This window comes from Phocoena phocoena, chromosome 14 (assembly GCF_963924675.1).
Source record: "Phocoena phocoena chromosome 14, mPhoPho1.1, whole genome shotgun sequence".
Taxonomy (NCBI): Eukaryota; Metazoa; Chordata; class Mammalia; order Artiodactyla; family Phocoenidae; genus Phocoena; species Phocoena phocoena.
Genome location: NC_089232.1, coordinates 12,267,326 through 12,295,313, shown reverse-complemented (window position 1 = coordinate 12,295,313; position 27,988 = coordinate 12,267,326). Strand labels below are relative to the sequence as shown.

At 58.0% G+C, this 27,988-nt stretch overlaps 1 protein-coding gene across 1 annotated transcript; it reads right to left on the bottom strand.

The window, feature by feature from the left end:
* Positions 1-11,923: 11,923 nt before the first annotated feature.
* On the bottom strand, positions 11,924-27,428 carry PSD4 (pleckstrin and Sec7 domain containing 4). The gene is made up of 17 exons (XM_065891643.1): positions 27,351-27,428; positions 25,500-26,585; positions 24,255-24,380; positions 23,877-23,955; positions 23,024-23,333; positions 19,023-19,232; positions 18,506-18,586; positions 18,258-18,370; positions 17,990-18,048; positions 17,743-17,832; positions 16,658-16,701; positions 16,144-16,304; positions 15,048-15,118; positions 14,793-14,956; positions 14,124-14,268; positions 13,700-13,843; positions 11,924-12,181 (listed from the first exon to the last, which is right to left on the bottom strand). The coding sequence occupies exons 1-17, from the start codon at positions 27,426-27,428 to the stop codon at positions 11,924-11,926; spliced, it is 3,219 nt and encodes a 1,072-aa protein (XP_065747715.1).
* Between the last annotated feature and the right edge of the window lie 560 nt (positions 27,429-27,988).

Here is a 27,988-nt window from a genome sequence, read left to right as displayed (position 1 = left end):
TTCCTCCAGCCACGAGCAATGGCGGCAGGACTGCATCCCATTATATCTGGGTTCCTGAGAGCCCTAAGACAGTCCCCGCCCAGGAATCACCTTGAGGTGGATGGTGCCCCACCAGAGCCTGCAGAGCGATCCTTCCTATTCCCAGCCAGACCCTTTCTGGGGACCCTGGTGCGCTGGCAGCCTCTCCAAGCCCTGAATGACAAAGGGACCTGGGCTGCGCTTTTGCGGGCTGACCGTGGTTCAGCGCTCCCCTTCCTTCCGGAGGTGAGCTGGGCCCCCCGGGACACTCTGCTCAGAGCAGGTGTCGGCGAGTGTGCGGCAGGTCCTGGCCAGTAGCGCTCCAGACACTCCGTCCACAGTCAAACCACGGGTCCCCCTTCGGGGCTTGGAAAATACAGCCGTCTGTGTGCTTGCGGGGAGAGATGATCTCAGGTGCCCTGACATCAGGGGTGGTGTTGGGACAAGTTGGCGAGGTACATGACGGGGTCGTGGTGAAGAAAGAGTATGAGGGGAAGGGCGGGGAGGACAGGTGTTGGGAGGCACAGATGAACAGGAAGCGGCTTTCCTGCTGGGGAGCGTGGGAAGTATCCGTGGGTAGCTGCGTGGGAAGTGGCGGAGAGGTAGTTTACTCTGTAGCAGGGTCGAGGCCCTGGGTTTTCTGAAGGTATATGGGAGCAGTGCGTGTGTCGGTGGGAGAACTGGGGACGAAGCCTGGGCCCGAGGCGTTCCCAGGGCAGCGAGGGCCCTGTCTCACCGCCCGCCCCATGCCCCATCCCCATTGCCCCCTGGAACCATCCCTCTCACTGCCTGTGTGGAGAGTCTTCCTCAGCTTTCCAGGCCCTACTCCCCGGTCTGTCATCCTACCCTCCCTCCTCCAGTGGCCCCTGCCCTCCTGGCATTGGCCAGGAGAGCCCAGGGTGCCTGGAGCTCAGCGGTCTGTGTGGGCCAGGCAGCCCTTGCATGGTGGTGCGTTTCCTGCTGGGAGACAGAGCAGCTAGAACCCTACCTGGGCCCACCAGGTGGGGCAGAACACACCTTTCTAAGGTGGACTGGAGCTGCTGTGACCCTCTGGCCCCTACCCCACGGCCTGCGGCAGGGGGAGGCAGGGGCAGCTAGGAGTCCTGCCCCAAGGCCAGCCCCTCCTGTCTCTTCGCCAGTATTCTTGGCATTTGTTGTTACTAAAAAACACGTACCTTCTGCCTGTCGTGTGCCAGACACACACTCAACCCTCACAGCAACCTCAGGTGAGAGGAGAGCATGGCCACAGTCTACAGATGGGGAAGTAGGAGGCCAGAGAAGGTGAGGGGCTTGCGAAGGTTTCCCCTCTCCCGCTGTCCTCACCATCCTCCTGGCCCCCTCCCCAAATACTCTCAACTTTTCCCACCAGAGTCTTCCTAAGGCTCGTCCTTTGGGGGTGGGCACAGGACAAGGGGGCTGGAGACCTCGGGGTCCCGAGTCAGTGCCCTGAGCTTCAGGGGGAATTGGGGCTCCCTCCCTGGCCCTCCCTGAACTCCCCCATCCTCAGAAGATAGAATAACCCTTCCCCCATAGGCTTAGTCTCTGTCTGTTTTTACAAAACTCATTCCCATCCACTTGTGTCTCCAATTCTTAACATCGGCCCCGTTTTGCCCTTGGGGAAACAGAGCAAGAGATGACTGGATCTTTCAAGGTCATTCAGAGGAGCTGGGGCCACAGCCTGACCCCTAATCTAAGGCCAACTCTGCATCCCAATCTAAGTCCTTGAGTAGCTGGATGTGGCCAGGCTTCTGCGGAGACCTCAGGCTCCCATCACTTTGTAGGGAGGGACAGAGTTATGTGGCCGCCTCCTTGACCCTTAATGTCCCCCCAGGCCGCCCCTTCTCCAACTTTTAGGGTCATAAAGCGTTTCCACCGCAGGTAGGGGTCTGATTGTTTCTGCCTCAGTTTGTGAGACACCCGCAGACAGGGAGTGACCCAGCCTGCTACCTGCAGCTGCCGCTGTGACTGTGATGAAAGCATCCCGGCCCACAAAGGCCGCCTCCTCTCTTTCCCTCGCACCTTTCTCTTTCCTTTTCCCGCCTCTTTCAATCTCAGCAGTCCCTCTTCTGCTGAGTCCGAAACAATTATTCCTTTGAGAGACCTTTGTGTCTGCAGTGAATGGTCGGGAGGGCTTAGAGTTTCCCCGTGTCTGCTCAGGAGAGGCTGGAAGCATTTCTCCCTCCTTCCACCCCTTCGGCTTGCTTTCTTAACTCTTCTCATTACTTTATTCTCCTCCTCTGGCTCTTGGGGGCTCTCGGACACGGATGCTGGAGGTCCTTATCTCCTGATGGCAGATCCCGATTCCCTACTGCTCCCTGTTCGAGTGCATGCACCCACACACACCACCGGCAACCCCATCGCCACATCTCTAAGCCCCTCAAACCAAACCCGGTGCCTGGTTTCCTGGACAAAGCTGGAGGAAGCCAGCGAGGCCGGTCCCCGCCCCGGTAGCATCCTCCCCTGGACGTCCCCCTATCTCCTTCTCTCGCTGAGCCGAGCGGCAAAGGCTAAGCCCCAGCTGCTGAGAGGCTGCCCTGAGATTTGGGGCGAGGGCTGGGGGAAGGAGGGCTTTGTTTTGGGGGAGAAGGGAGGTCAGGGCCCAGCTCCTCTGCATCTGTACCCGGTGGCAGCCGGCCAGGCTGGGGAGTGAAGCGCTGCCTCCGGCTCTCCCAGGGAAATGTGATTTCCCCTTGAGCGAAGCAGACTGTGCAGAGTGGAAATTGGCTCTTTTCTGAGCGAGTGGCGTCTGTTCTGGAGTCGGGGGCGGGCTGGGGCCCACGGGAGGCCGCGCTGGCCCCCGGAGTGAGCCCGGAGCAGCCATGTGCTGAGAACTCATTAGGGATAAATCAAACTAGTACCAGCGTGAAGCCAACTCCCTTCCCCCCACCGCGCCTCCCGGTCCCCCCCTCCTCTGAGACGCCCCACTTCCCCTCCCCCTCCTCTCCAGCCAAGGCATCCTCCCCGTGTAACGGGAGCCCAAGCCCACACGTGCGTGCCTGCACACAATCGCACACGCAGCCCTGCCTGCCGCCCCAACTCCCGGGGCCAGCCTTGAATGAGACCCGCTTTCATTTACAAATAAATCTTTTTGTTTGTTTTAGATGTGTTTGCTTTTTACCGGGACGAGGGCGTTAGTTAACTGCACTAGCAGCCCGGGCCTGGGAACTCACATTCCCCTCCAGCCCGCCCTTCCACTGCCATCAGGCCCCGGTTTTCGCGTCCTGCTCGTGCCTCCTGGGGGCCCTGAGTGGAGGCCCCCGGCTGTGGGCAACGTTGGTTCCCCCCATACACCCCCTGGGGAGAGGAGCGCACCCCCGTGGGCCGGGCCAGGAGAGCATCCCCCAGCCCACCCACACGCCTCCCCAGGGGACCTTGCTGCGGCAAAGACGTTGTTCATCAATACGGGTGAGCTCGGTCCGAATGGAAACTTACTTCTCCACCAAAGGGAAGAAGAAAGAGAAAGAGAAGAGGGTAAGAAAGAAGGAAGCGGGGGCAAGGCCCCTTGGCCGTGGCGAGGACTGAGGTTTCACTGGTAGGAGGTACAGCCACGCCCTCCCCAGAGCCGCCCTCTATGCTGATGATGGCGATCAGGGAAAGGACCTGCTGGCCAGACGTTCTAGGGGCTGAGGTTGTGGTGTCACTGGAGCTGTTAGCTATGGCAATCGTAACGGCTCTGTTTACCCCCCTGGGGGACAGCGTTGCTCCAGAGCTCAGGCCTGGGTGTGGGGCTGTGTCCCCGCCCTGGCTGCCTCCCCGGTTGGCAACCCCAGGGAAATCCTCAGCTTCGTAAAATGCGTGGCTCGGGCCAGAACGATGTCCAGCCGTCACACCGTGATTCAGTAGTCACCTGGGCAGTGAAAGGCATTACGGGACTCATCTGACTGGTTCAGGTATGAAGCCCTCTTTCTACCAAATTCCCCTGGTAATTTTCCATCAGGCAAACACCGTATTTCCATATGCGGAATCCGGTCTCTGTTTGGGGTGGGGTGGGGGGGTGGTTGGCTTCTGGTGGCCCACCCACCCCAGGGCCCTGGGGTCCTGCCTCAGCTGGCTGGGCTAAAGCCAGGCTTCCAGAGGATTCCAGGCTGGGACAGAAATCAGAAACCTGAGCGAAGTGAATTAGCCACAGTTAATAATACAGTTTGGGGACTGAGAAGGCCTAGTTCTCACATTCACTGATTCATCTGTTCATTCAGAAATAGTTCATAAACCACCTGTTCTGTGCCACACCCTGTGATAGGCACCTAGAAGGAAACAAGATGAACTGGACGGGATTATACCACCACCACCGTCACCCAAAATAAAAACAAGAAACTTCAGAGCTTTTATTTACAAAATGAGACTTTTATAAAAGTCAGTATAGGGCAAGACGGGAAAGGGATAAAAGCCAGAAGAGAGGGGATATAAAGTGCTGTCCGGTTTCAGGTAAGATTTGCAAAATCCCTCACGCCCCTCCCAGGCCTTTCTTGAGCATCCATAGCGCCTCCAAGAAGCAGCCTCTAAGAACAGCGACTGCAAACCCTCAACCTCGGGCCTGAAAAAGGGCTGTCGTCCTGAGCTTCTGTGTCCCACCGAGGGCTGAGGAGGGCGCTAGGCAAGAAGACTCGACGTCGAGGAGACTCACAACGTAAGCGCCCTTTCCCAAACACCCTCTCACCCCACTGCAGCCACTGTGGGCCTGCCTGCCCCCCGCACCCCGTGACTGACTAGAACCTGACGGCCCGGGTCTTTCTCTGAGCTGCATCTTTGTTGCTACAGTGGGAGCAGGGTCGGGGTGGGGGTGGGGCGTGAGGGGATGCTCAGGGCCTCTAAAAGCTCACTTCCCTGCAGTCCTGGCTGGTCCCCCTCCTTCCCATCTCAGTAACCCCCTGCACCCTGACCACAGGTCCAAGAACTGGAGGGAAGGGAGGATGAAGAAGGTCCTGGGTAGAGAGGGTCGGGAAGAGGCCCGGGAGAGGAGGCGGGTGGATGGCACGTGGCGGGGAGACACCACCTGGCTGTGAGGTCGACATCTCCATCTCCTGGGTCCTTCCCGGCTATAAGCTCCGGCACGGGGTGGTTACGGGGACCGGGGCCTTGGGGACACGCCTCACCTCTGTGACCCCCTTCCCCCATGCACATTTGCACCAAGCTCTCCTTGGAGGATGGAGGGAGGGGCATTTGGGGGCTGAAACACAACGATGGCAAGAGGAGAGGGCGTCATCGGAAAGGGACCAGGTGCCTTCTCCCCGAAGCCAGCCGGGCGGGGGTGGGCGGAGACCCAGGCCAAGGCTCGGGGCCCATCTGAGCATGTCGCCTGCTAAAGGAGGAGCGGGGGTGGGGGAGGGGAGGAAGGGGAGGTGAATAAATAATGGGAAATAAAAGTTCATGAAGCAGAAAATAAAAAGCAGATTATACAGATGTGGCAATTTGAAGGATCATTGCCTCTGTCCTCTTTCTAACTGCTGCATCTGGAGGTTCGAAGCACCTTATCCCCTCCCCTCCCTCTGCCAGGTCCCCGCCTGGCTGGAGGTCCCTCCGCGTGCCTTGGCACCTGAAACACTCAGCCGGTGGCATCTCCTAGCACCATGCGCTCCTGCCCAGCCTGGGCCTGCGGGGCTGGGGCACGGGGTGAATGGGTAGAAGGGTGGGCTGGGCGTTTTGGGGTGAAGGCTTGAGTGAGGGGTGACTGGGGAAGAAGGGGAGCATCTGTGAGAGTGGAGTGTGGGTGAGGACGGGGTTGGTTATGGGGAGTCTGGACGGGCAGCGGTGACGGAAAGGAGCCTGGATGGGTGGGAACAGGGGGAGGATTTGGCTGGGGCCTGAGGAAGGTTACCCCTTGCGAAAAGGGGGTTTGGATGAGGTTTGGCCTGAGGGTGAGATCCAAACTTCTGTATCTTCGTGCCGGCAGCTTCTTTCTCGTCTTCATCAAAATTCATTTGTTAAGCCTCAATTTGACACCGTGCCAGGTGCTATATAAACAGACACGGTCCCTGCCCTTAAGGAATTTCCAGCCTAAGACACACACACAAGCTGACATTTTGTTTATTTTATTTTAAATATTAATGTATTCCCACCTTGTTCCAAAGAGGATTTGAGACAGCTCACAGGAAATGCATGCAATAAATTAGTGAAATACAAATAAGAAATAAAGCATCAGAACGGGTGGAAGAGTGGGTCCTGCGTGGCTGTACCCGAGCCGCAAATCGGCCTGGAGTCTCTTGGCGGCCAGGTGAAAGGGTTGTCACGGTCACTTACCAGGCCTCATTCGCTCAGTGAGGGAGTCAGCGCCTCTCTGTGCATGTACTTCCTCCCCACCCTGTCAGATGGGGACAAAGAGGTCCAGAAAATCAGAAGCTTCTACCTGACACCCAAGGTGAAGCAGAGGCCCACCTGGCTCAAATCTCCTCATCATCCTGGTACGTTGTCTTTCAAAGCAATGGACGACCTGTCACAGAATCATTCATAGAAAAGGGGAGTCAGCCGGGGACAGGTTTAGGGGAGATGATCCTAAGTTCACTCTCCCGTGTAATGAGTAACATCTGTACAGAAAGTTACCATTTCCAGGAGGATTGGTTGAGGGACCACGTCCTGCAGACGGGTCTGAAACTCAGAGCAAAGATCAGGACTGAAACCTTAGATTTGGAGGCTCTTCCCAGAAGCTAAAGCGACAGCCCTGTAGTCAGCCAGGTGAGATCTCTGAGAATCCCCCTTGCGAAAAGGCTGAGTTCAGGCTGGGCCGCGGGGAGGTTACAAGCGGAGAAAAGACAGAAAAGAACATGCAAGAAAGTAGAAGACGAACCAGGAGAACGTGGAGTACCGGAAGCCCAGGGAGGATAAAGTTTTGAGATCTACCTTTTTCAACACCAGGAGTCAGGCCCTGGGATACGATGGAAAACAACCAGCCCTGTTCCCGCCCTTGGGAGGTTTATGTTCTACTGGGAGCAAAGAGACAGGAAAGACAGGAGGGGAGGGCAGGGGAGGGGTGTAGAAAGTTAGGCTTTGATGTGATAGGGAATAACGGGGGGAGAAAGAGTCAAGGAAGGCTTCATGGGGGAGGTGGCATGTGGACGGCAAGGGATTTTGCCTCTTCCCAGTCCTAGCACTCCGAATTTCTCAGCAGATGTTCCCCCCTCCATCCTTTGGGTGGCATTGCCTCCACACCCCACCCCCATCTCGGAAGGAGGCCTCTGATTACCTTAGGCCCCTAGTGATTGGCTCAGAGGTGGGCACATGGCCCAATGTACGTTGCTCAAAGAGACCCTACCCTGGGGCTTCCCTGGTGGCACCGTGGTTGAGAGTCCGCCTGCCGATGCAGGGGACGTGGGTTCGTGCCCCGGTCCGGGAGGATCCCACGTGGCGTGGAGCGGCTGGACCCGTGAGCCATGGTGCTGAGCCTGCGCGTCCGAAGCCTGTGCTCCGCAACGGGAGAGGCCACGACGGTGAGAGGCCCGTGTACCGCAAAAAAAAAAAAAAAAAAAAAAAGACGAGACCCTACCCTGGACTTGAGTTTGAAATTTCCAACGAGCAGATATTCTCTGCGTGCTAGATTTGTACCAAGAAGAGGGAGTCTTGAGCTCTTGGGGCCACCTCGGTACCGTGAGGGTTGCCCCTGTCCTCCTAGGCCTGGGAGAAGAACAAGAGAGAAACAGGTTCCTGGCTCAGTGTGGAGCCCGACCTGGACACAGACTGTCCAGTTATTGGAGCTGAACAACGTCCTATTCTGCTAAAGCCCATGTGAGTTTACATCTGTCACTTGCAAAGTCCAGGCAGAGGGAGAGCTGAGTGCAGAGGCCCAGCCTCGGAGCAGGACCCCACGTTTGAGGGCAGAATGTGAACCGGAGTCCAGAGGCGGGAGGGTGCCTGAGGAAGGCCAGTGAGGCCGGTACTAATAGCTAACAGGCTTTCCTTCTGTGCCAGGCATTGTTCCGAGCTGTTTACGTGCATAATTTCACTTAATCTTCACAAGGACTCTGTGAGGTAAGTAGTGCTATTATCCCCATTTTATAGAGAAGCAAATGGAAGCACAGGAAGTTAACAAACTGGCCAGATCACACTGGGCCTTGTGCCGGTTCCACAGATCAGGGGGCACGTGGGGCCAAAGGTCGCTGAGAGGTGAGGAAGCTTGATGACTGAGGGTCGTAAGTGGGGAGCAGTGGCTGGAGGCCAACGTGCCAGGTGTGAACGGGACCAGGGGAGGGAGGGAAAGGGCTGGCAAAGACCACACATCCGTGGATCTCGGCTACAGGCAGCAGACGGGTCAAGTGCAGGCTCTTCTTTTTCCTCACGATGGCGATACTTCAAGTTGTTTGCGAGGCAAGATAACGAAGGGGTAGAGCATAGGCCGAAAACCCAGATGGGACCCCTGAGGGCGAGGTCAGGGTAGGCAGGACATGGGGAGGGGGAGGGGTGTGGGCACGAGGGAGGGGGAGGGTCAGTTCCAGGAATGCACGGAGCATCGCTTCCTCAGAAGGCAGGGAACAGGTAGAGATGGGGGCCAGTTAGATGCAGGATAGCTGAAGGCAAAGGTGTTGGCAGAGGGGGCAGTGGGAAGGGGCCCTTACGCAGAGTGTGGCATTCAGGACACCCCCTAAGTATGGGCAGCAAGCAAGTTGGGGGGTCGGCGGAAGGGAGAGGGATGTGGCCAGATGTGGATGGCCAGGTTGTCCCAAGGTTCCAGGGCGTTCTCTTCCCCCCACCCCCTTTTTATTTTAGACTTACAGAAAATTTGCATGCATAGTATAAAACATCTCCAGGCCATAATCTACCCTATTCTAGGCTCACTTACTCAAGTCATTCCATCTTCTTAAAGCCAAACTCCCAGACTATCTCCCAAGCCATGAGCCCGTCACTCTTCTGCTCGAAACCCACCCTCCTAGGCTGTACACCAGGTCCTTTACGATCCAGCTTCGGCCCACCCTGACCACCGTGTGTCTCTCACTCTATCCCACCTCAACCCTCCAGCCCAGCTCCTGCCGAGCAGGACACGCCCCACTTGTTTCCATCTGACTCGGAGCCCCCAGAGGAAAGGACCGAGGAGGCCTCGGGCCCTAGTGATCTCAACTCCTCCCTGGTGCCTGGCAAACAACAAACAAATGAATGTCTTCAGCAGAAAGCCAGATGGAGCAGAGATGCTGAGAGACCGGGAAGAGGTTACATCTGGGGTATCTCCTGGTTAGCTGAGCTCCCTAGGTGGGAAAGGAGGAACCGAGGGCAAACTTCAGCCAGCCTTATGGAGTCTGAGCTGTTCACCAAGAACCTGTGCCCATCCCCTTCTCCTGCAAAGATATGGACCAACCCAGTGCTGAGTAGGAAAGAAGAGTAGGGTGGACACTACACTACTCTAGGTGAGTCTAGGCCCGTGGGGTTTGATCCGTTCCAAACCCAGGACCGGGACTCGGTGCTCATTTGGTTTCCATTTTTGTAGGTTCCTTGGGACAGTTCTGTAGGAAGTTCTAGGCTGTCCCCATAAGGTTCCAGAAACGTCTTCCTCTCCATCCGCAGGAAGATGTCAAAGTCCTAACCCTTTGCTTGGATCAGACCTCCCCAGATGGCGGGACGCCTGGCTGGGCCACTATGGGTTTGGGGAAGTGGAAGGGCCTGGTTCTGGTGAGAGGGCGGGGCAGGGGGGAAGGCCTGGGGGCGGCCTAACTTCCTGTTTTTCCAGGAGCACAGCTGTGGCTGGACAACTGGGCCGCCCAGGCTTGGAAGATGCAAGCCCGCCCCCTGGTGGTCACATGTCATAACCACAGCCCAACAACCCACCTCCACTTCCCCAGGCCTCCAGGCCAACGGGGGCCAGGACAGCACTGGCCAGAGGGGGACCCGGCAGCCACGGTCACCTGGCTCTGAAGGCCTCACATGCCCGGGGGGAAAGGGAGATGCCAGTTCTACAAGAGCAAAGAAGCATGGAAATGTGACACGCACGCACACCTGCAAGCCAAGCTCTGCCTTTTATTCGGGCTTTAGAAATAAGCATACGGGTCAGTGAGGTCAAATAACCCACTCACGGCCATTCAGCCTGTAAGCATCACTCCTGGGCCAAGTCACGTCCACCTGGCGCTAGGCTCCCGCCTCAATCCAATGAGACGACCGGACTTCACCGTGGCTGTTAACTACCACTGCACATCAGAGTTGCCCAGGGAGTCTTAAAAGTACCTATTGGTGTCCCTGACCCAGATCTACTGTATCTGAATCCCTGGGTGTAGGATGGGAATGTCTCCAGCGTGTCTCTACACTGCCAACTGGAAACCAGAGAGCAGGACAGTCATCTCCTGGAGGCCAGGGATGCGCTTAATCCGTGTCTGAATCCCATAGCACTGGCCCATAAAAGGTAGTTAATATTACTTGTGAAATGAAAGAATGAACACATGAGTGGATAACTAAATGATTCTGAGGTCCCCTCCAGCTGTGACAGCCTACATATGTGACTCCTGCACCTGCTCAGGGTGCTACATACACGCCCACAGACATGCACACGCACACAGACATGCACGCACACACGGCAAGGGGGATGCGGCCCGCCACCCTGCGGGTGGCCCCAGCTGCCCGGAACTGGCTGACCCTCCCCTGCCCCTACACTCGAACACACCTCCTTCTTTGTTGGCATCTATTGTGCACGCTTTGGGTGTGTGGCCCGGCCCTGGGCCCTGGCCAGACACCCGTCGTGGCCCCCAAGTGCCAGCCCCACCTGGTGGAGTTCCAGGCTGCTTGCAAGCATGAAGGGGAGGACAGGGCCGGCAGGAAGGCCGGAGGGGCCGTGCGTCAGCCAGCAGGCGGGCAGTGGAGAGGCCCCTCTTGGCGGGTCGCCTGCTCGCACACTTGGCTGAACAGAGACAATGGTGGCCGCCCCTGCAGCCCAGCCTCCTTCCCACAGGCAGAGCCTCGGGTCCGCGAGTGCCCGGAACCTCCCCCAGAGAACAGCCCAGCTGGGAGCCAGCCCGATGGAGCACAAGGGGACTTCCCAGGCAGGGTGGCAAGGGCCCCTGGGAGCAGGCTGGTACAGGGGAGGGGACTGGGAGGGTCCTGGAGCCCCTCGGGCATGTAGCTTTCAGGGAAGGGAGCCAGGCCTCCGCCCCCGCCCCCCAACTCTCCAGAGCCCCCAGCGGATGCGGACGCGTCACCACCTCTTACCCTCAGCCTCCCTAGGGTCTGAACCCGGAGAGAACTCCTTCCCTGCTCTGGGGAGGCAAAGGCCCCTCGTTCCAGGGCTCTCCACCGAGCTCTGGAGGCCGCCACCCCTTCCGGCCCTCACTGACCGCCATCGGCTCCGCTCTGACGATCAGCAATTGGCCACGCAAGGCAGGGCCTCTCTCGTTTGCCCACTGCGAGTGGGTGATGTGTGGGAGAGGAGACAAAGGCAGGGGCCCCAGGGTCAGCCTCACTGAGCCCCTGAACTCGCCGCATCCCTGCCCCTACCCAGAAGGCTGTCCGCCCAGTGGGCGGGGCCTGGCTGGGGTCTCCCAGGACCTCTCCCAGCAGGCCACCTGATTCCCAGAACAAGACCACCCTCAGGGCTGCGGCTCCCCTAGCTCGTCTGCCCAGAGGGATCTGCTGCCCCGGCCTCTGTCCCAGAGGTCGGGGGTCCCCGAGTGCTGTGACTCTCAAATAAGCACCGAGCTGCCCGCAGGCCTGGGAAAGGTGTCCGCTGTGGCTTCTGAAGGGATGGAGGGTGACATGGGATGAGCTGTGGGAGCGGAGCCAAATTCCTGACCTCCTGTCGCCCTCGGGAGCAGCCAGGGGCGGGGGCAGCAGTATTGGGGAGACTCCCGTGTACGAGGGACCACAGGGGAGCAAGGCTATCCTTCAGCGGGGGAGGGGCAGGGCCTCATCACCACATGCGCCCGCTGAGACAAGGCTCTTCCTCGGGGCTTCATCCCACATCCACCCCAGGCCGTGGGGCAGAGTCGGTGAGGGGGCACCCGATTCACAGCGGATTGCGGTTCCGCTTGGGGATGATCTTCCGGTAGGTTCTGCGCTCTGAGATGTTGCGCTTGACCTTGGCCGTGGTGGGGGCCTCATCCACGTGCAGGGACGGGCTGGAGTGGGACTTCTTCAGGCTGGGCTTGGACTCCTGTGGGCCTGCAGCCTCCTTCCCCAGCTGTTCCTCCCACAGGTCCAGGTCATCCGACGGGCAGTGCAGACGGGCCACCAGCAGCTGCAGGTAGGTCTCGTAACGGGTTTTCTGCAACACACGGGCCCCGCCGCCTTAGCACCACCCCGGCTCCAGGTCGGGAGGGGGCTGGGATCGTGAGGGACAGACAGCCCACATGTGAATGACGCTATGGCGATAAAGACTCCTGCAGAAGGAGCGCCGGGCCAAAGGCTAGCATCTCCTTGAGCAACCGTATCTGCAGATCCTGCCGTTCCCTGGGTGTTTTATAGTTACACCCGTAAGTCCAGCCCTGGTCTAAGAGCCAACAGCGTGCAGTGCTGTGACTGGCATCTCTGGAGCACGTTACATCGCTGAGACACTAAAAGATCCGTAACCCACTAGGCCCGAGATCTGTGCGGCACAAACATAAACAGTGCCCATCTGTGCCCAACCCTAAGTGAGTCTGCGTGGCGTTCTAACAACTGGCATCTGGAGGGTATGACGCTAACTACCCTCATCTGTTTAACACTCCTTGGGCCCCTGTAACGAGCATCCTTCGGATACAGTTCCCAGTTTACCTAGTGCTTCCCACCCTCCAGCCCGCTGGATCCCCATCCCAGCCCTGGGAGGTCGGGTGGGAGTCACTGCTCTGCTTCGTAAAGAGGGAAGTGAGGCCCAGGGAGGGGTGGGCCTTGCTAAAGGTCCCAGCTGGTCAGAAAGTGGTAGGGAGAGGCTGGAATGCCGCGTGCAGAGCTGGGTCCTACCGGCCACACGCCGGGGCCTCTGGGAAGTGGCGTGCTCACAGCGATGGATGCAGCCAGCGCGCCAAATGGATAAACCAGAAAGAAAGGGAGAGGGCAGAGCGAGGGCCGGTGGGCACAGCCAGGAGGTGACACTGACGCTCCCTTCTCCCCTCTCTGCCCCTGGGTGGCCTCTCACCCCTTCTGTTCCCACACTGCCCCTCGCCTACCCTCCTCCTGAATTTGGGTGCAGGGTGCGTGCCGGGTGGGAAAAAATATCTCAGCATCGATCACAGAGCTAATAAAGGTCATTCCTTAGTTACGACCATACACGAGGCACGGATGTAACTGGAGTCTCTTGAAAATGTATCAGGTTTGGACAAGTCGCTTAATCTCTCTGTGCCTCAGTTTCCTCATCTGTAAAATGAGGATTACCGCCCCTACCCCCAGAGTAGTTAGATAATAAGATAATCCATGCAATGCGAGCTTCAGAAATACTGCCTATTATTATTATTAGGTAGCTATTAGGAGAAATAATTCTGTTAAGATATAGATTTCCCTTCAGTGTAGGAAAAGCCAGAAATACTCTTGGGAGCAAAGACATGTATGAAAGTAACATTCCCTAAGAGCGTTTCCAGACAAGCAGCTGCTATGCGCCCCCAGGACAAGAGGAGAAGCGGCCCGAGTGCACACGGACACACACAATTTGCGCACGCGTGTGCACACACTCGTGTGCAGACAGCGCACACAGCACCCCGAGTTCTCACAGGAGCACCTCCCCCTGCCCTGAGCCAAGGCTGCAGGGACAGCCACGGCCACGAGAGGGCGGCAGAGGGTCCAGGCGGAAGGTGAGGCGCGGGCACCTCACCTCGTACTCCAGGTACTCCTTCCGCAAGCGGTAGTCCTCCAGCTCTCGGCTGCGGCCCCGCCGCTCCGGTAAGTTTCTCTGCAGATCCAGCAGGTCGTCGGCGGCAGCATCCAGGCAGCTCTCGTGGGATCGATGCTGCTCCTCCTGGGAGCGGGAGACAGTGGGGGAAGCTGCTCCGAGCCCTCCCACTCCGTTCCAGGCCCAGGTGGGCAGCCCAAGAATCCCCCTCACACCCCCGCCCCCCGCCTCCGTTCCTGGGCTCAGGTGTACACCTCGATCCCGGGCCTAGGTGTTCAGCCCATCCCTCCCCCTCCCCCCCCCCCCCACTTTTCCTAGGCCAGCTGCACAGCCTCTCATCTCCTTCCTAGTCCTCCGGGGCGCACCCCCATCCCGCGCGGCATCCCGCCCCTCCCCCGGGCCGTACCAGGGAGCTCTGGGCGGGGCCCACGGGCAGGATGGGCCGGACGAATTTGCGCTGGGAGCCCACCGCTGCGGGGAAGGGCGGCGCCGAGTGCGTGGCGGCGGCCAGGTTGATGCGTGCCATCCAGGAAGTCATCTCCTGGGCAGTGCTGCAGGGAGAGGTGGCCGTCTGTCCCCAGGACCACAGAGGCCGGTGCTATCACCTATCCCCGCCCTCAGCCTCCCGTGGTTTGCACAGCAGCCCGGCAGCTCAGGACTCAGAGCCGACAAAAGCCAGAGAAGTCCTGCCACTGGCCGAGGTGGTTGACCCCCGCTTGTGGTTTTTCTCAGCAGACAAAGAGGCAAATCTGGGAAGGCAATAGAGTTTATATCAAATGCCAAAAAATGATCGAGTGTTCGTGACTTCCTGGAATCCTCTGTTTGGAACTGAGAGGCTCGGTCGGACTTTCGGGGAAGAGGTGGTGCAGTGGCGAAGTGGGCCGAGGGCAGGGGACGGAAGCAGGAAGCCCCGGCTTCCAGCTGTAGCCGGACACCGGCCAGCAGCCCATCTCAGGTGGACTGTTCAGGATGGCACCTCCCCCCCAGGGTGGGGCCGGTAGCCGTCAGAGGATGAGAGGGGGTCAGGGAGGAAAGCTGGGGCCTTGCCGCTTGTCTGTTCCCCCCCGAAACTCACGGTGCCTGGAAGAGGTAGAGGCGCCAGTCGGCCGTGCGCAGCTGGAAGACGTGCGGCTTCTTGGTGTAGTGGGTGGCGGGAGTGGCCAGCGAGTGGTGCACCCCTACCGGTTCGTCCACCATCTGCCCCAGCAAGCTCTCCCCCTCAAGGCCGTGGTCCTCTCCCTGCCACAGGGCACACGGGCTCAGAAAAGAGGTCTGCATCAGTTGCTCATCCTCCCGTGCTGCCCATCGCGGGTGCAGACTCCCTTCCTACCTTCAGGAAGTAGAGGACCATCCCTCGCAAGACCGTGTGGAGCATCTTCCAGCCGCGCTTGCCCCACGACGCTGCCCCAGGAGCAGAACACAAAGGTGGGTGTGGTGGCCGCCCCTCTGGACCCTCAGACACACACTGTCCCCCCGCTTCCCCTCCACCAACTCCAGTCCCTCCCCAGGGTGTAGAGCGACAGGCCCGAGCACAACAAAACACAACCGATCACACAAACGGGCAGTACCGTGTCTCACACGTGGGCAATCACTCGCAGACACCAAAACAGAACTATTTACAAACAACCACAAAAGCCGACGCTCGTACAGACCATCACACGCCCCCGCCCCGCCCACAAGCACAGCTCTTCTCACACATCATTCTGGTCCCATCCAGAGAGGCCCAGGGGCTCAGATGCTAGGGCAGAAGGCCGGCCTCCTCACGGGCACTTCCTGCCCTTGCTCACGTGGCTTCTCACAGCCAAGTGCCAGTTCCCTGGCGGGTCACCGTACCCCAGCCCATCTGGGATCCCATTCCTGCTCTGGTCACGTGGCTGCCCGGCTCCAGAGCCGTCAACAGTCTGCAGGATGAGGCCCAATGCACCTCACGCCATCCTCTTTCACACGCCCCGTGCTCTCTTCTCGGTGGGGATCCCTCTGCCCAACTACAAAGAATCAGACCCTCTTTTCCTCCAAGGTTCAGCTCAGAGACCAGAAGCCTTAACTATCCTGTCCCCCACGTTCCACCCCAAAACAAAACCAGAAACCTTGCCCTCCTGCACACGCCATACTCGATGGAGGCCTCCCTACACCACGCAGCTCTTTCTTCCTTTTATACCAGACACTGGTGTGCTTGTCTAATTCCCACCATAGCACAGGGGTTCGGGGGTGGGGGGTCCCTAGGTCTATCTTGTCTCTGCACCCCTCCCCCACCCCCAGCACATGACACAGACCCCGGTTCACGGTCAGCACTGTGGAAGGAACATGGGCTGCCTGTCCTCCGCCCGTGCCGTCTCTCTGTACGGTGTCCCTGAGCACAGCACTTGCACATACACCCCGTTCATGGGCAGACAGATGCCCCCGCGTGGCAGCAGGCAGACACTCACTCTTCTTGCCGTCCGCATCCTGATGCATCTTCCGAGCCAGGATGCCCTGCTTGTAGGTGGGCGCCGTGGGGTCCTGGACCAGCTGGAGGAAGGGGTTGTTCATCTTGCCAGCCAGGGGAGACGGCTGGGCCTTCTCGGGCCTGGCTGCGTCTTCTTCATCCCTGGACATCAGAGAATCAGGCTGGGGATGCTGACTGGCCAGAGGCCATCAGGAGGTGCCCACCACCACCTCAGGACCCCCATCCTCTCTCTCCTGCTGGGAAGCCACACCTCAGGACCCCCCCCCACCCCCCGCCACCGGAGAAGTCCTCCTCCAAAGGCAACCCATCACTCCCTACCATCCCCATACCCTCGCCACCTCTGGCTCCTCAGATGTTCCCTGGCCCACTGCCCCGCCTCTGGCTCCACCCACATAGAGGGGAGCCCTGTCCAGGGGCCCAAGTTCTCCAACTCGGGTGGGTGGGTGGAGGGAGGGCAGGGGAGAGGGAGGGGAGGCAAGGTGAGTCTCACTTACACGGCCCACTCGAGCTTCTCACTTCGGATAGACCAGTAGAGGGCCTGGAACAGAAACATACAGGTGGGCCTGGGAGCCTCGGGCCGTGGGGTGCACATTCTGTCTGGCAGAGGTAGGACAGGCATGCTGCAGCCTGCTGCCTCCACCCCGATGCAGCTGCCCTTCTGCCACGAGCAGGAAGCAGCCCATGCATCTGCGCATCCACGCACACATGCAGCAACGTACGGGGCACGTGCCGAGCACTGTGCAGGGAGCTAGAGACACGAGGACGATCAAAGCGATCCTCGTCCTTTCTTGAGCTTAGCGAGGCCTGAACCAGTTCCCTTGAAGGGGAAACGAGTCACCCCCATACCATCCTGCCCAGAGGGATCTGACACAACAGGAACAGCTGACGACCGGGGCAGTCAGTGTACGGCGAGTGAATGAATAAACGAGGTGCTGTGACTTTGAAATGATAAGACCGAGGGTCCTCATATCAGCGTGGCTGGCTGGCTTCCGTAGCCCTGGCCACGCCCAGTGGGGCGCCGGGTACCTAGTAAGTGTTCGATTAATGTTCACCGACTAGACAAGAGAATAAATGCTCTAACTGCTTAGGAAGGCAGACTGTGGGCCAGGCCCTGGCCTAGGCAGGTTGTGATAACAACCCTGTAACGTGGTCACTCGCCCCGGAGGAACTTGCCTTGGCCAAGGAGTGAACTGAATCCAAACCCTGGAACCTCTGGCCCCCGAATCCTAGCTCTAGACTTTTACTACTTGAAGCTCTGCCCTGAGAACCAAAACCCCAGGCCTTCTCAGGCCTAAGGATCACCCAGAAGCATGACAGAACATTGTAGGGGCCCAGCCTGAGATTCTGATTCAGTAGGTCCGGGGGCGGGGGGGGGACGGGTGGGGCCTGTGAATTCACACAAGCTAATAAGTTCCAAGGTGACGCTGATACGGCTGGCCCGGGACCCACACTTTTCGTTCCCTTCAGTAAGGAAGGCCTGTCCTCTCCAGGATGTTTCGGCAAAGCCAGGCGTGAGCTCACGTTGCCCTTGGGACAGAGAGCTAAGGCTCCGGGCCCCCGAGCGGCCCCCGTGCCGTACCTTGAGCAGCTCCTTGGGGAAGTTCCCGCCGTCCCGCAGGCCGTTCAAGTTGGTGATGAATTCCTGGCAGCTCATGCTCTTCCCGATGTTCTGTGGCCACGTGGACAGGGGCGTCGCTGGCACACATGCCCGACCCCAACAGAGAGACCCCCGGCCGGCTACTCCGAACCTTCCCCAGGTCCCCAGGGCCCTCCCTGACCCCATCCCAGGCGTCGGCTCCCCTTTTCCAGGAACCCCAGGCTCTCACCTGTCCGTGCAGGTCCGTGTTGAGCAGCATGACGGCACAGGTCAAGGTGTGCACGCAGTCTGCCCCCCAGAGAGAAAGCTCGTTGGAACCGGGACTCCTGCATTTCCTCTGCCCACCCTGGGCAGGGTGACCCCCAAATGCTTCTGGGCCCCCAGAGCCCCCCAAACACACTCCCACCAGCCACCACCCAGTGAACCCCCAAGCAGACTGGGGACACTTCCCTGCCATCCTTCTGCCCGGTCCCCCCAAAGGGCCGGCGTCTCCCTACCTACTGAGGAGAAGAGCCCAGGGTTGCAGTGATAGAAGCGCTTGGAGAACTGGTAGAGGATCCGCTCGCGTTCCTGGGTCTCGCCACTGAGCACCAGGGCGTGGAGGAAGCCCCTGGAAGGAGGGCCAGAGTCCAGGCAGAGCCCAGCAGCCCCAGAGCTCAGGGCCAATCAGATTCCAGCCCTGCCGGTGGTGCCACTGCCCTCCACCATCCCTCCCTCCTCCCCAGAGAAGGCCCCCAGCTGTTACCGGAGCGCACGGTCCAGGCTCTGGCCTCCAAACTGGAAGAAGGACAGGTACTTCTCAGCCACCGTCCTGCTGAAGTCGTTGCTGTGGAGGGAAAGTGGGGATGAAGCCTGCTTTGGGGTTCTGGACTGGGGGCCTGAACATATCCTGGGGCCTGATGGGGGCTGGGGGGCGTGAAATCAAGGGAAAGGCACAGCCAGTCTGGACCCTAGTTCCCAAGAGGGCACTGGCACCCCTCTGACGCTGAGTGGGAGGGACATGGGTTTGGGGTGGGGGAGGCAGGTCGCCGGGTCCGGCGGCTCTAAGCAGGGGTCGAGGGCGACACGAATGTGACTAAGAGGAAGAGGCAGGCATGGCAAGGGTCTGGGGGGCAAAGGGGTGAGGGGTTCAGTGGACGGGACAGGAATGAAGGCTTGAGAGGTCAGCGGCCGGGCTGGGGGGACACGGGCGGCCAGGGAGCCCACTGGCTGCTTCCCTTCCTGACTCGACCTCGGCCTTGCTCAGGTTCAAAGCCCCTTACTTCTTCTGCAGGTAAGCGGCCACTTCGGACTTCCGGAAGCCCTCCAGGCGATAGAGGCGGGAGGCCAAGTTCCAGGCCACCTTGTCGGTCCTGACGCCATTCTCCACCTTGCCTCCAGCTGGCAGCCTTTGGCCTTCCTCTGGGGGCTGCGCGTGGGGCACGGGGCTCTCAGGAAGCCTGCGAAAGTCCATCAGTGACCTCAGACTCCCACTTGGGATGGACACAGAGGGGCTCGGGGTCAAGCATCCTTGAGGTCAGTCATAGGGGCAGGTGTGCTCAGGAGTCCACGCCCAGAGCTCAGGGCAGGAGCTGGAGCTCCAGGGCCTCGTGTGGCCGGGGAAGAGCCGGACCAGGGCCTCCCCCAGGGAAGAGGCAGGGTCACAGGCTGCCTGGCCTGACCTGGGCGCCCGGAGGGCCCAGAGAGGGCAGTATTCACACGAAGCTAGCAAGGGCTGGAGCGGAGCTCGGTACCAGCACTTCCTAAGGTAAACCACAGGGACGTCCTGAGCCGAGTTCACCTCAGGTGGCAGGTGCAGCCCTTTGAAGACCCCAGTGGTGTTTAGTCCATCCCAAGGAGGGGTGGGAATACCTCCCCAGAGGTCAGCAGCCACTTGTGTCCCTCACCTGTCCCGTCCGCCCCATCATGCCTCCTTGCCGCCCTTCCCCTCCCCCAGCTCCAGCCTCCAGCCTCCACCCCTAGATCTGGAGCCAAAGAAGGTGCAAGGATAAAGCAAGAACGGAAGGCGAGACCACCTTTAAGGGACGGTGACAGCTGGGGTTGCCACAGGTGGTTTCCATCCCCTGCCTTCCTGTAACGGCAGCCCTGTGGTACAGGAAGGGGCCTTCCAGCAGGGGCTTTGGATGGTGCCCTGCAGAGGCTGCACAGGCCCCAGTAAGCCTCACGGTAGACTCGGAGAACACTCAGAATCCCAGAAGTCACCCAGCCCCATCTCTACCTGACTCTTGCGTTTTCCCTGCAACATTGCAACCAGGTATTGGGGTTTCCTCATTAGTGGACTAATCATCATCCAGGTTACTGCAGTTAGGGAGTCGTACAGATAAGAAAACTTATCACGGTATGAAAATGTTCACCGACAGACTGCCCACTTATAAGATGTACGTCTTAACACAAATGTACGTCTCTGCCCCCAACTGGGTCAGCGTCTTTGCTGGTAACTTCTCACTGCTTCCTGAGGCTCATCCACATCCAACAAGGCAGGGCAAACATAATGGAAACCAACTGAAAAGTGAAATTACAAATCTTGCCAGAAAGGATTTTGTGAAGGCCGTGAAAGTGATGCTGGAAGATTCCAGGGATCACCTGGGAAGCCACTGACAAGTGAGGAACGGGAAGAGTGAGCCCAGTGAACAACCGAAGAGGAGAAAATAACAACAATGACACGCTTGTCACATCTAAAGAGAGCTACTTAGACTACCAGCTGACAAAGCCCTCAAATACTTTTACAAAAATGACCTAGTCAGGGCTTCCCTGGTGGCGCAGTGGTTGAGAATCTGCCTGCTAATGCAGGGGACACAGGTTCGAGCCCTGGTCTGGGAGGATCCCACATGCCGCGGAGCAACTAAGCCAGTGCGCCACAACTACTGAGCCTGCGCGTCTGGAGCCCGTGCTCCGCAACAAGAGAGGCCGCGATAGTGAGAGGCCCGCGCGCCGTGATGAAGAGTGGCCCCCACTTGCCACAGCTGGAGAAAGCCCTCGCACAGAAACGAAGACCCAACACAGCAAAAAGAAAGAAATAAATTAATAAACTCCTACCCCCAACATCTAAAAAAAAAAAAAATGACCTAGTCAGGGAGTGTTGTTACTAAAATAATATCTAGATGGGAAGGCACTTTGAGGAAAAATACCCCACAGGGCAAATATAAATTGGTATGGAATTGTATACTTTAAATGGATGGATTGTATAGTGTGTGAATTATATCTTAATAAAGCTGATATAAAAAAATAAAATAAAATAGGACTTCCCTGGTGGTCCAGTGGTTAAGACTCCACACTTCCACTGCAGGTAGCATAGGTTCGATCCCTGGTTGGGGAAGTTCCGCATGCCACCTCAGTGCGGCCAACAATAAAACAATAAAATAAAATGATAAATTAAATAGACCCTTATGACCTCACTGTGAAAGTTAAGGGTGAATGAAAGACGTCTCATTGGGCCACCAAATTAGGCCAGGAGAATTAATCTCCTATAGTTTATTAAATATAAGATTAAATAAATTTACTTATGTAATATTTAGTGCCATTTACCAAGAAAAGCATCAATTAAACCTTTTTTCATTATTTACTATGAAAGTATGGGTCTCATTTTCGGTGGATTTCCTTTTATTTGGGGTTGAATTAACTTTAATTTTGGGTATCGTGAAGCCTCTCTTTTTAGACACCTAGAGACTCTTCTGATTAGCTGGAACTTCTTCAGGGACAGTGTAGCTTTCCAGCTGCAGAAGAGTCTTCTTTGGTTTCTTTGGTTTCTGGCACTGCCTGGGGTTCACCATCACCCAATGACTTCGAGGTGGGAGTGGAGTTAATCTTCCAGTTAGTCCAACACTAGGTCCACGACCTGAACCATCACTAGTTTCCCCTGGTCTCTTTCATATGAGCCCTATTTGGCCAACGAAACCCCTTCCCCATGTAGAGATCCTAGGGGCTGACAGCCTTCATGCAGCATCCTTGGGGCAGGTGGACGTCTAGGATGGTTTCCAGTTGGACTATTTCTACCCCTGGTCACAGTTCTAGGGTTACTTAGTCCTGCTATGGACCCCAAGATCCACCATTCCTTTGGTCCCAATCAAACCTCTCCTTGCTGCTCCAGCTTCCCCTGAGATCCGAGTCGGCGCCCTGGGCCTCCCAGACACATCCTCAAATTCAAAGCGGCATGTAATCCCCACATCACAAGCTCTGACATTCCCTCTCCCCAGACCTGCCTAGCATGGCCCCCATTTTTCTGGGCACATGGCCTTGGTCAGGTCAGGTTCGCTGCACGCACCCCTGGTCCTCTCCTGGTGTCCAGCCGTGGACACGTCTCCCTGGCTCTGCCTCGATACATTCAAGTCCTGCCCCACGTGTTTGACTGTCCGCTCATTGGTTTCTTGTGCTACCAGACCCTCCAATCATATAATCCTGGCTTAACAGATATTAGTATGTTAAGTCCCAACGTGCTTTTCTCACGTCACCTGACTCCAGTCAGAATGACCATCAACCAAAAGTGTGCATATAGTAAATGCTGGAGAGGGTGTGGAGAAAAAGGAGCCCTCCTACACACTGTAGTGGGAATGTGAATTGGTGCAGCCACTATGGAGAACAGTATGGAGGGTCCTTAAAAAACTAGAGTTACCATATGATCCAGCAATACCACTCCTGGGCATAGACCCAGAGAAAACTATAATTTGAAAAGATACATGCGCCCCAATGTTCACAGCAGGACTATTTACAATAGCCAAGACATGAAAACAACGTAAATGTCCATCAACAGGTGAGTAGATAAAGAAGATGTGGTATGTATGTGTATACACACACACACACACACACACACACACACACACACACACACTGGAATATTACTCAGCCATAAAAAAAGAATGAAATAATGCCATGTACAGCAATACGGATGGACCTAGAGATTATCGTACTAAGTGAAGTAAGCCAGACAGAGAAAGACAAATATCATATGCTATCACTTATATGTGGAATCTTAAAAAAAAAAAAGGATACAAATGGACTTATTTACAAAACAGAAATAGACCCACAGACATAGAAAACAAATCTATGGTTACCAAAGGGGACAGGCGGGGGGAGGGATAAATTAGGAGGCTGGGATTAACAGATACACACTACGATATATAAAATAGATACCCAGCAAGGACCTACTGTATAGCACAGGGAGCTCTACTCAATATTTTGTAAGGACCTATATGGGAAGAGAATCATACCGGGTATTCTTAAATGCCTGTATCATTAGGAGGCAGAAGGTGGTTAGAACGACACTCACCCTTCTGTAGAGGTCAAGAGAACGTCGGGCTGCCTGGCTCCAGCCTCGGCAGTCCCGGCTGGGTCTTCACTCTTTACTTCCTTCCCTGGGCTTGGGGCCTCTCCTGCCTTCTCCTTCTCCAGGGAAGTCGGCTCTGCCCCATCCGTCTCCAGGAATGAAGGGCTTGAAGTATCTAGCATCCACGTGGGAAGAACGCTGCCCGGGTGGTGGCTCCAGAGCTGCGGGCTGCCTTCCTGGGAGGACAGGGGGCTGGGCCGGGGGCTGGGGCCTCTGGCCTCAGACTCAGGGCTGCTCGGCTCCGACGAAGAGGCTGGGCTCCCCCGGGGGCCGGGGGACACGGTGCAGGGAGCAGACTCCTGGGCACACTCTACATGCCTGTCACCTGAGGAAGAGTGTAGAGCGAAGCTGGCACCGGACAAGGGGTAGGCTGAGGGCCAAGGGGCAGAGCCAGGGAACAGCCTGGGCTGCCACCCCCAGCAGCTCCCCCGTCCCAGGGCTCCTCCCTGGAGCGGCACATTCTGTCCCCTGTCGGGCAGTGACACACCACACGTAGGGACAGCGGGCAGACGACTCCCAGAACTTCAGCCCCAAGGCAACCGGGGTTTCAGGGCTTGCTAAACCACTGAGACCCAGCCATCCAAACGGCTGGGACTTTTGACCATTTCTTCATTTACTCTGTGAGATGAGTATTTTAAAACCCATCGTACTGATGGAGCCAGAGGCAGAAGCAGGATTTAAGCCCAAGTCTGTCTGGGGACTCCTTAATGACACCCCTGGGGAAGGCCCTCTGTCCCCACTCCAGATTCCAAAGCCTCCAACCACCCAATTTCCCAGACCCCATATTGGATCTCACCTCTGTCCTGGGAGCGAAGAGGCCCCTGGGGCCAGGAAGGAACCTCCTTGGTCTGCCAGCCCTCGTGACTTGGCAGAGCCTGTTGAGAGAGACACAGACGCATCTGTGAGCCCCGGAGGCACTGAGAGGTGAAGGGGGCAGTGAAGACATCGGGGAGGAGAGGTAGGGAAGAGGGACCGTGAGTATACAGAGCCCTCCCCCGTCCCTGCTGTCCTCCCACCCAGACCTCACACCCTGGTCTGGGCCTCGGTTCAGAAGTGGCACCCCAGATGGGACCCACATCCTAGGGGTGCTGGTGCTGGGCCCTGGAAATCACTGGCTTCATGTTCCTTCTTTACAGATGGAAAAGTTGAGGCCAAGAGAGGGGAAGTGACTTGCCCAAGGTTGCACAGGATACGTGGCAGGGCTGGCATCAGATCCCACACGTTCTGTTTCCCAGGTCCATGCTTTGTCCACACAGGACGCTGCAGCCGGGGCAGGGGCAAGACTGTCTCCCAGAGGGGTCTAGGGAAGCAAAGGAGAAGAGAGAGGTTTGCCCAAGGGAAACTGCTCCCAGGGCCTTCCCGACACCCTTCCAGCCTTGGGGCCTCATCCATGCTCACTGACTTCTAGTCTTCTCTGCTCTGTCTGCTCAGATGGCCCTGTCTCATGCAGCATCTGCCCAAGGAGGGGCTGTGCTGTAGAGAGGGGGACAGCCCCCAGGCACTGGGCTGGGCCCTGCCATCCCAGATGAGCGCAAACGGCCGGCTCCCAGGACAGGGCTCCCAGGCCTCCCTCTGAGGACTCCAGGGGCCCTAGAGCAACCAGGCCCCAGAATGCACATCACAGGACACAGGCACAGCTGCCCTGCACAGGGACCCCAACCTGTGGGTGGAGGGGCCTGGGCAGTGTCAGCAGCTCCTCTGATCTCGGGGTCAGCCGAGAGCTGCTCTGGTTATGAGCTCTTCCCCGTTGCTCTCTGGGACCACAGAGATTAGAAAGTTACAGCCCTGCTCTGCCATGTTGAGTTTCCTTATCTCTTAAGCAGAGGCCTCCCTGGGAAAAATGTGCTCACATAACTTGTCCCTACAACTTGTGCCAGTTGATATCAAGACCTCTGCCATCGTCACGTGGGCCTGATCGGGTGACACTGGATGCACTGACTCACGTGAGCTAAAAGTAACAAAACGCTGACATCTCTCCCCAAAAGAGAGGACTCTTAAAGCAGACATCTCCCCACCAGGGGCAGAGGTCACCCCAGCAGGCTGACCGCTGCCCTGTTACAGTCGGGAATGTCTTCAAGGTGGGAGGGGGAGAGCCCGAGTTTGGCCTGGAACACGCGGCAACCGGAGGAGCTGTTTGTTCTCCAAATGTGTCCACATGCAGCCCCTTGGAGCTGGCGAGATGGGAGACATCTGTGCCTTAACGTTAATTGCCATCAGGTTCAGTTGACAGGATGGCGCCCGTAAAATTCCCTCTGATGCTGAAGGCCACACTGGGCCTGCCTTTCTGCGCTATTGCTCCAGGATCCCCAAAGGCCCCAGCACCTGGGAAGAGAGTTCTGGGCCTGGTGACCACAGAGGAAGGCCCTTCCTTCCGTGTCCCCATGCACAGCCTGGGGTTGGTTCCCAGGGCTCTGCTCACCTCGCTCTCCTCCTGGCCGGGAGGTGCTGCGGGAGCCCCCTCGGTGGTGCCCACCACAGCCCAGGAGGAGGAGTGCAGCCTGCAGGTGGGCACAGGGAATGGCGGTGTGGTATGCCCGCTGGGATTCACTGCGCTGTCCCCCAGATCCGGCTCCCTGCCCAGCTCCCATGGCACACTGCTTCCTGGGGATGAGGGCTCCAGGGTCTGCGGGCTCTGGGGCCCAGTCCTCACATCTGCGCAGGGATCTGAGAACCCCCAAGTAAAGCGCGCTTCAGACACACTGGGGGCCGAGGACGGGCTCTCCAGGAAGAGGGGGTTGTCAAAGAATATGCTCTCCTCCTCGGGACCCCACTCCGGGGACGAGTCTGGCGCGCCCTCCCTCGGCCATGCCAGCTTCCGGTTCTCCCCTTCAGGCCCGTTGCTATCTTCCCTCGAGGCCCCGTGCACGTCCACGGGTGGGCTGGGGTGGAGGCCTGAGTCCCGGGGTCCCACCGGGCTGGAGGGGAAAGCGGGGAGGTCGGGAGACGCCGTGGGGAGGCAGCATCTCAGCTCAGCTCTGATCCCTTCCGTCTTCTCTAGCTCCTCCTGAAGGTCCAGGACGCACATCTGGGCTTGCAGGATGCCCGCCCAGAACACCACCTGGGTGGACGTGCTCTGGCTCTGCCTTGGGCTCCCCAGAGGATGGCTGTCCCGGGGTGACCCGGGGGATGCTGCTTTCTGCCCTGCCCCCTCCTGGGAAGAGCCACTCCCCGGGTGCGCGGGCTCTGGGCTGGAGCCCCTGGGATGAACATCTCGCCTCATGGAATCAGGAGGGTCAGAGGCCCAGGTCTGCTCCCCGCAGGGTCCGAGAGGGCCAGCGAGGCCGCGTGTCTGCCTCAGGTGTGCTCCTGGGTGGAGCTGCATGTGGTCTCCCAAACAGATGTCGAGAAATTCCATCGGCTTGGGGTGTTCACAGAGTCCGTCGTCACTCATCCTCCACAGAGTACAGGCTGCACAGGAGTCCCCAGAAGCATCCGCCTTCACAAGCCCATTGTGTTGATTAGAGGGATCGCCGGCCAGGGGGGTGACTGGGACCCCACATCTACCCTGGAAGTACCCAAAGCAAAGGCAGGTTAGCGCTGGGCTCTCAGCCCCTGGAAGCGCACGTCCAGTGAGTTACACATGGCTTCGAGCGCCTGCCACATCCATAGTCCAGGCCAAGGGCCGCCGCCCTCCGCAGCCCTGCGGGGCTGAGAAGTGTGCCATACACGCCGTCTGACCCACAACTGCAACTGCTCGCACCTGCCCCAAAGACACTCGTCTGGTGGCTGAGGGTGGCCCGAGTGGCTGAGCTGAAAGAGATGAACTGGGCAAGCCAGACCCTTCTTTGGGGAACCTGGATTGGAGAATGTCAAGGCTAAGATGGCTGGTAGCAGGAGCAGAAGGTGGAAATGTCTCCAAATAGCGGGAAAGGGGGGAGGGCGAGGGGGGAGGGGAAGTAAAAATAAAAGAAAAAAAATAGCAGGAAAGTAGCAGCAAACCAAAAAAAGGACGGGGAAACCAATGTACGTGGGAGCCAAACAGACCTGGACTAGAGGTGAGGGGAATGGGACAGACTTGAGGGAGAAGCAGGGAGCCGGGAATGAAGGGCCACAGCTGGTCTTGTTTCCACCTCCCACGGCTCCTGTCTTTGGGGGCCTGCATCCTTACCACGCTCACTGGCCGGGTCTCAGTTACAGCCATGCAGCCTGGCTCAGGAGGAAGCTCAGCCTGGGCGGCTGCAGGAGGATGTTTCAGCCCACGGGGCAGCCCTGCCACACAGGGAGGAGCCTGCTCCCTTCTGGGGAGTGGGAAGCTGGGGCTGCCCCACACCTGCTCAGAGCTGCCCGGTGCCTCGGCCACATTGGCACTCTGCACCGGGCCTAATCGGATGCGGCCGAGGAGTCTCATGGGGCATTTTCTAGAAGCGTGCATCTCCATCCCCTGCAGGTGGTGCCCAGGTTACAGGGCTTTCGGGGTGGCCCCGCTTCTTCAGAACAACTGGCTTGTGGACACTGTGAAACTCATAACTCGACCTGCTCTCCCTCGGTACTGGCCCTCAGGAAGTGTAGGTTAAGTCCGCAGGCCCTATGCACGCATTTCCCGTATTAAGCGCACCCCAGACCATATCACAGCTTTTATTTTCCCTTTGCCTCACTTTCCTCACTCACATATCTCTATTTTGAGGACTGTGTGTACGTGTAAGCCATTCTGAAATATTGGGGGGAACAAAAGCACACACACGCGTGAACACACACACACGCACACACACGCGCACACACACCTGCTCCTGACTTGTAACCATGCGTAACTTCCTGATACTCACTCCCACCTACTTCATGGCCCACCACGAGACACTCAATCAACGGGAACACTCAGAGCTGGGAAACAAAGGCTGGGTGGGGTCCTTCTGTTTAAGGTCACCAAGAAAGCTTGGCCGGGCACTGTTCCCTCTTTCAGGAGGCGCCCGA

Coding starts and splice junctions, on each gene's coding strand:
- PSD4 (XM_065891643.1), bottom strand. CDS start 27,428: ATGAGACTCCTCGGCCGCATCCGATTAGGCCCGGTGCAGAGTGCCAAT. Junction 16,702..17,742: donor TCCCCAAGGAGCTGCTCAAG/GTACGGCACGGG, acceptor TTTCTGTTCCAG/GCCCTCTACTGGTCTATCCG. Junction 13,844..14,123: donor GCCCCGCCCAGAGCTCCCTG/GTACGGCCCGGG, acceptor TCCCGCTCCCAG/GAGGAGCAGCATCGATCCCA.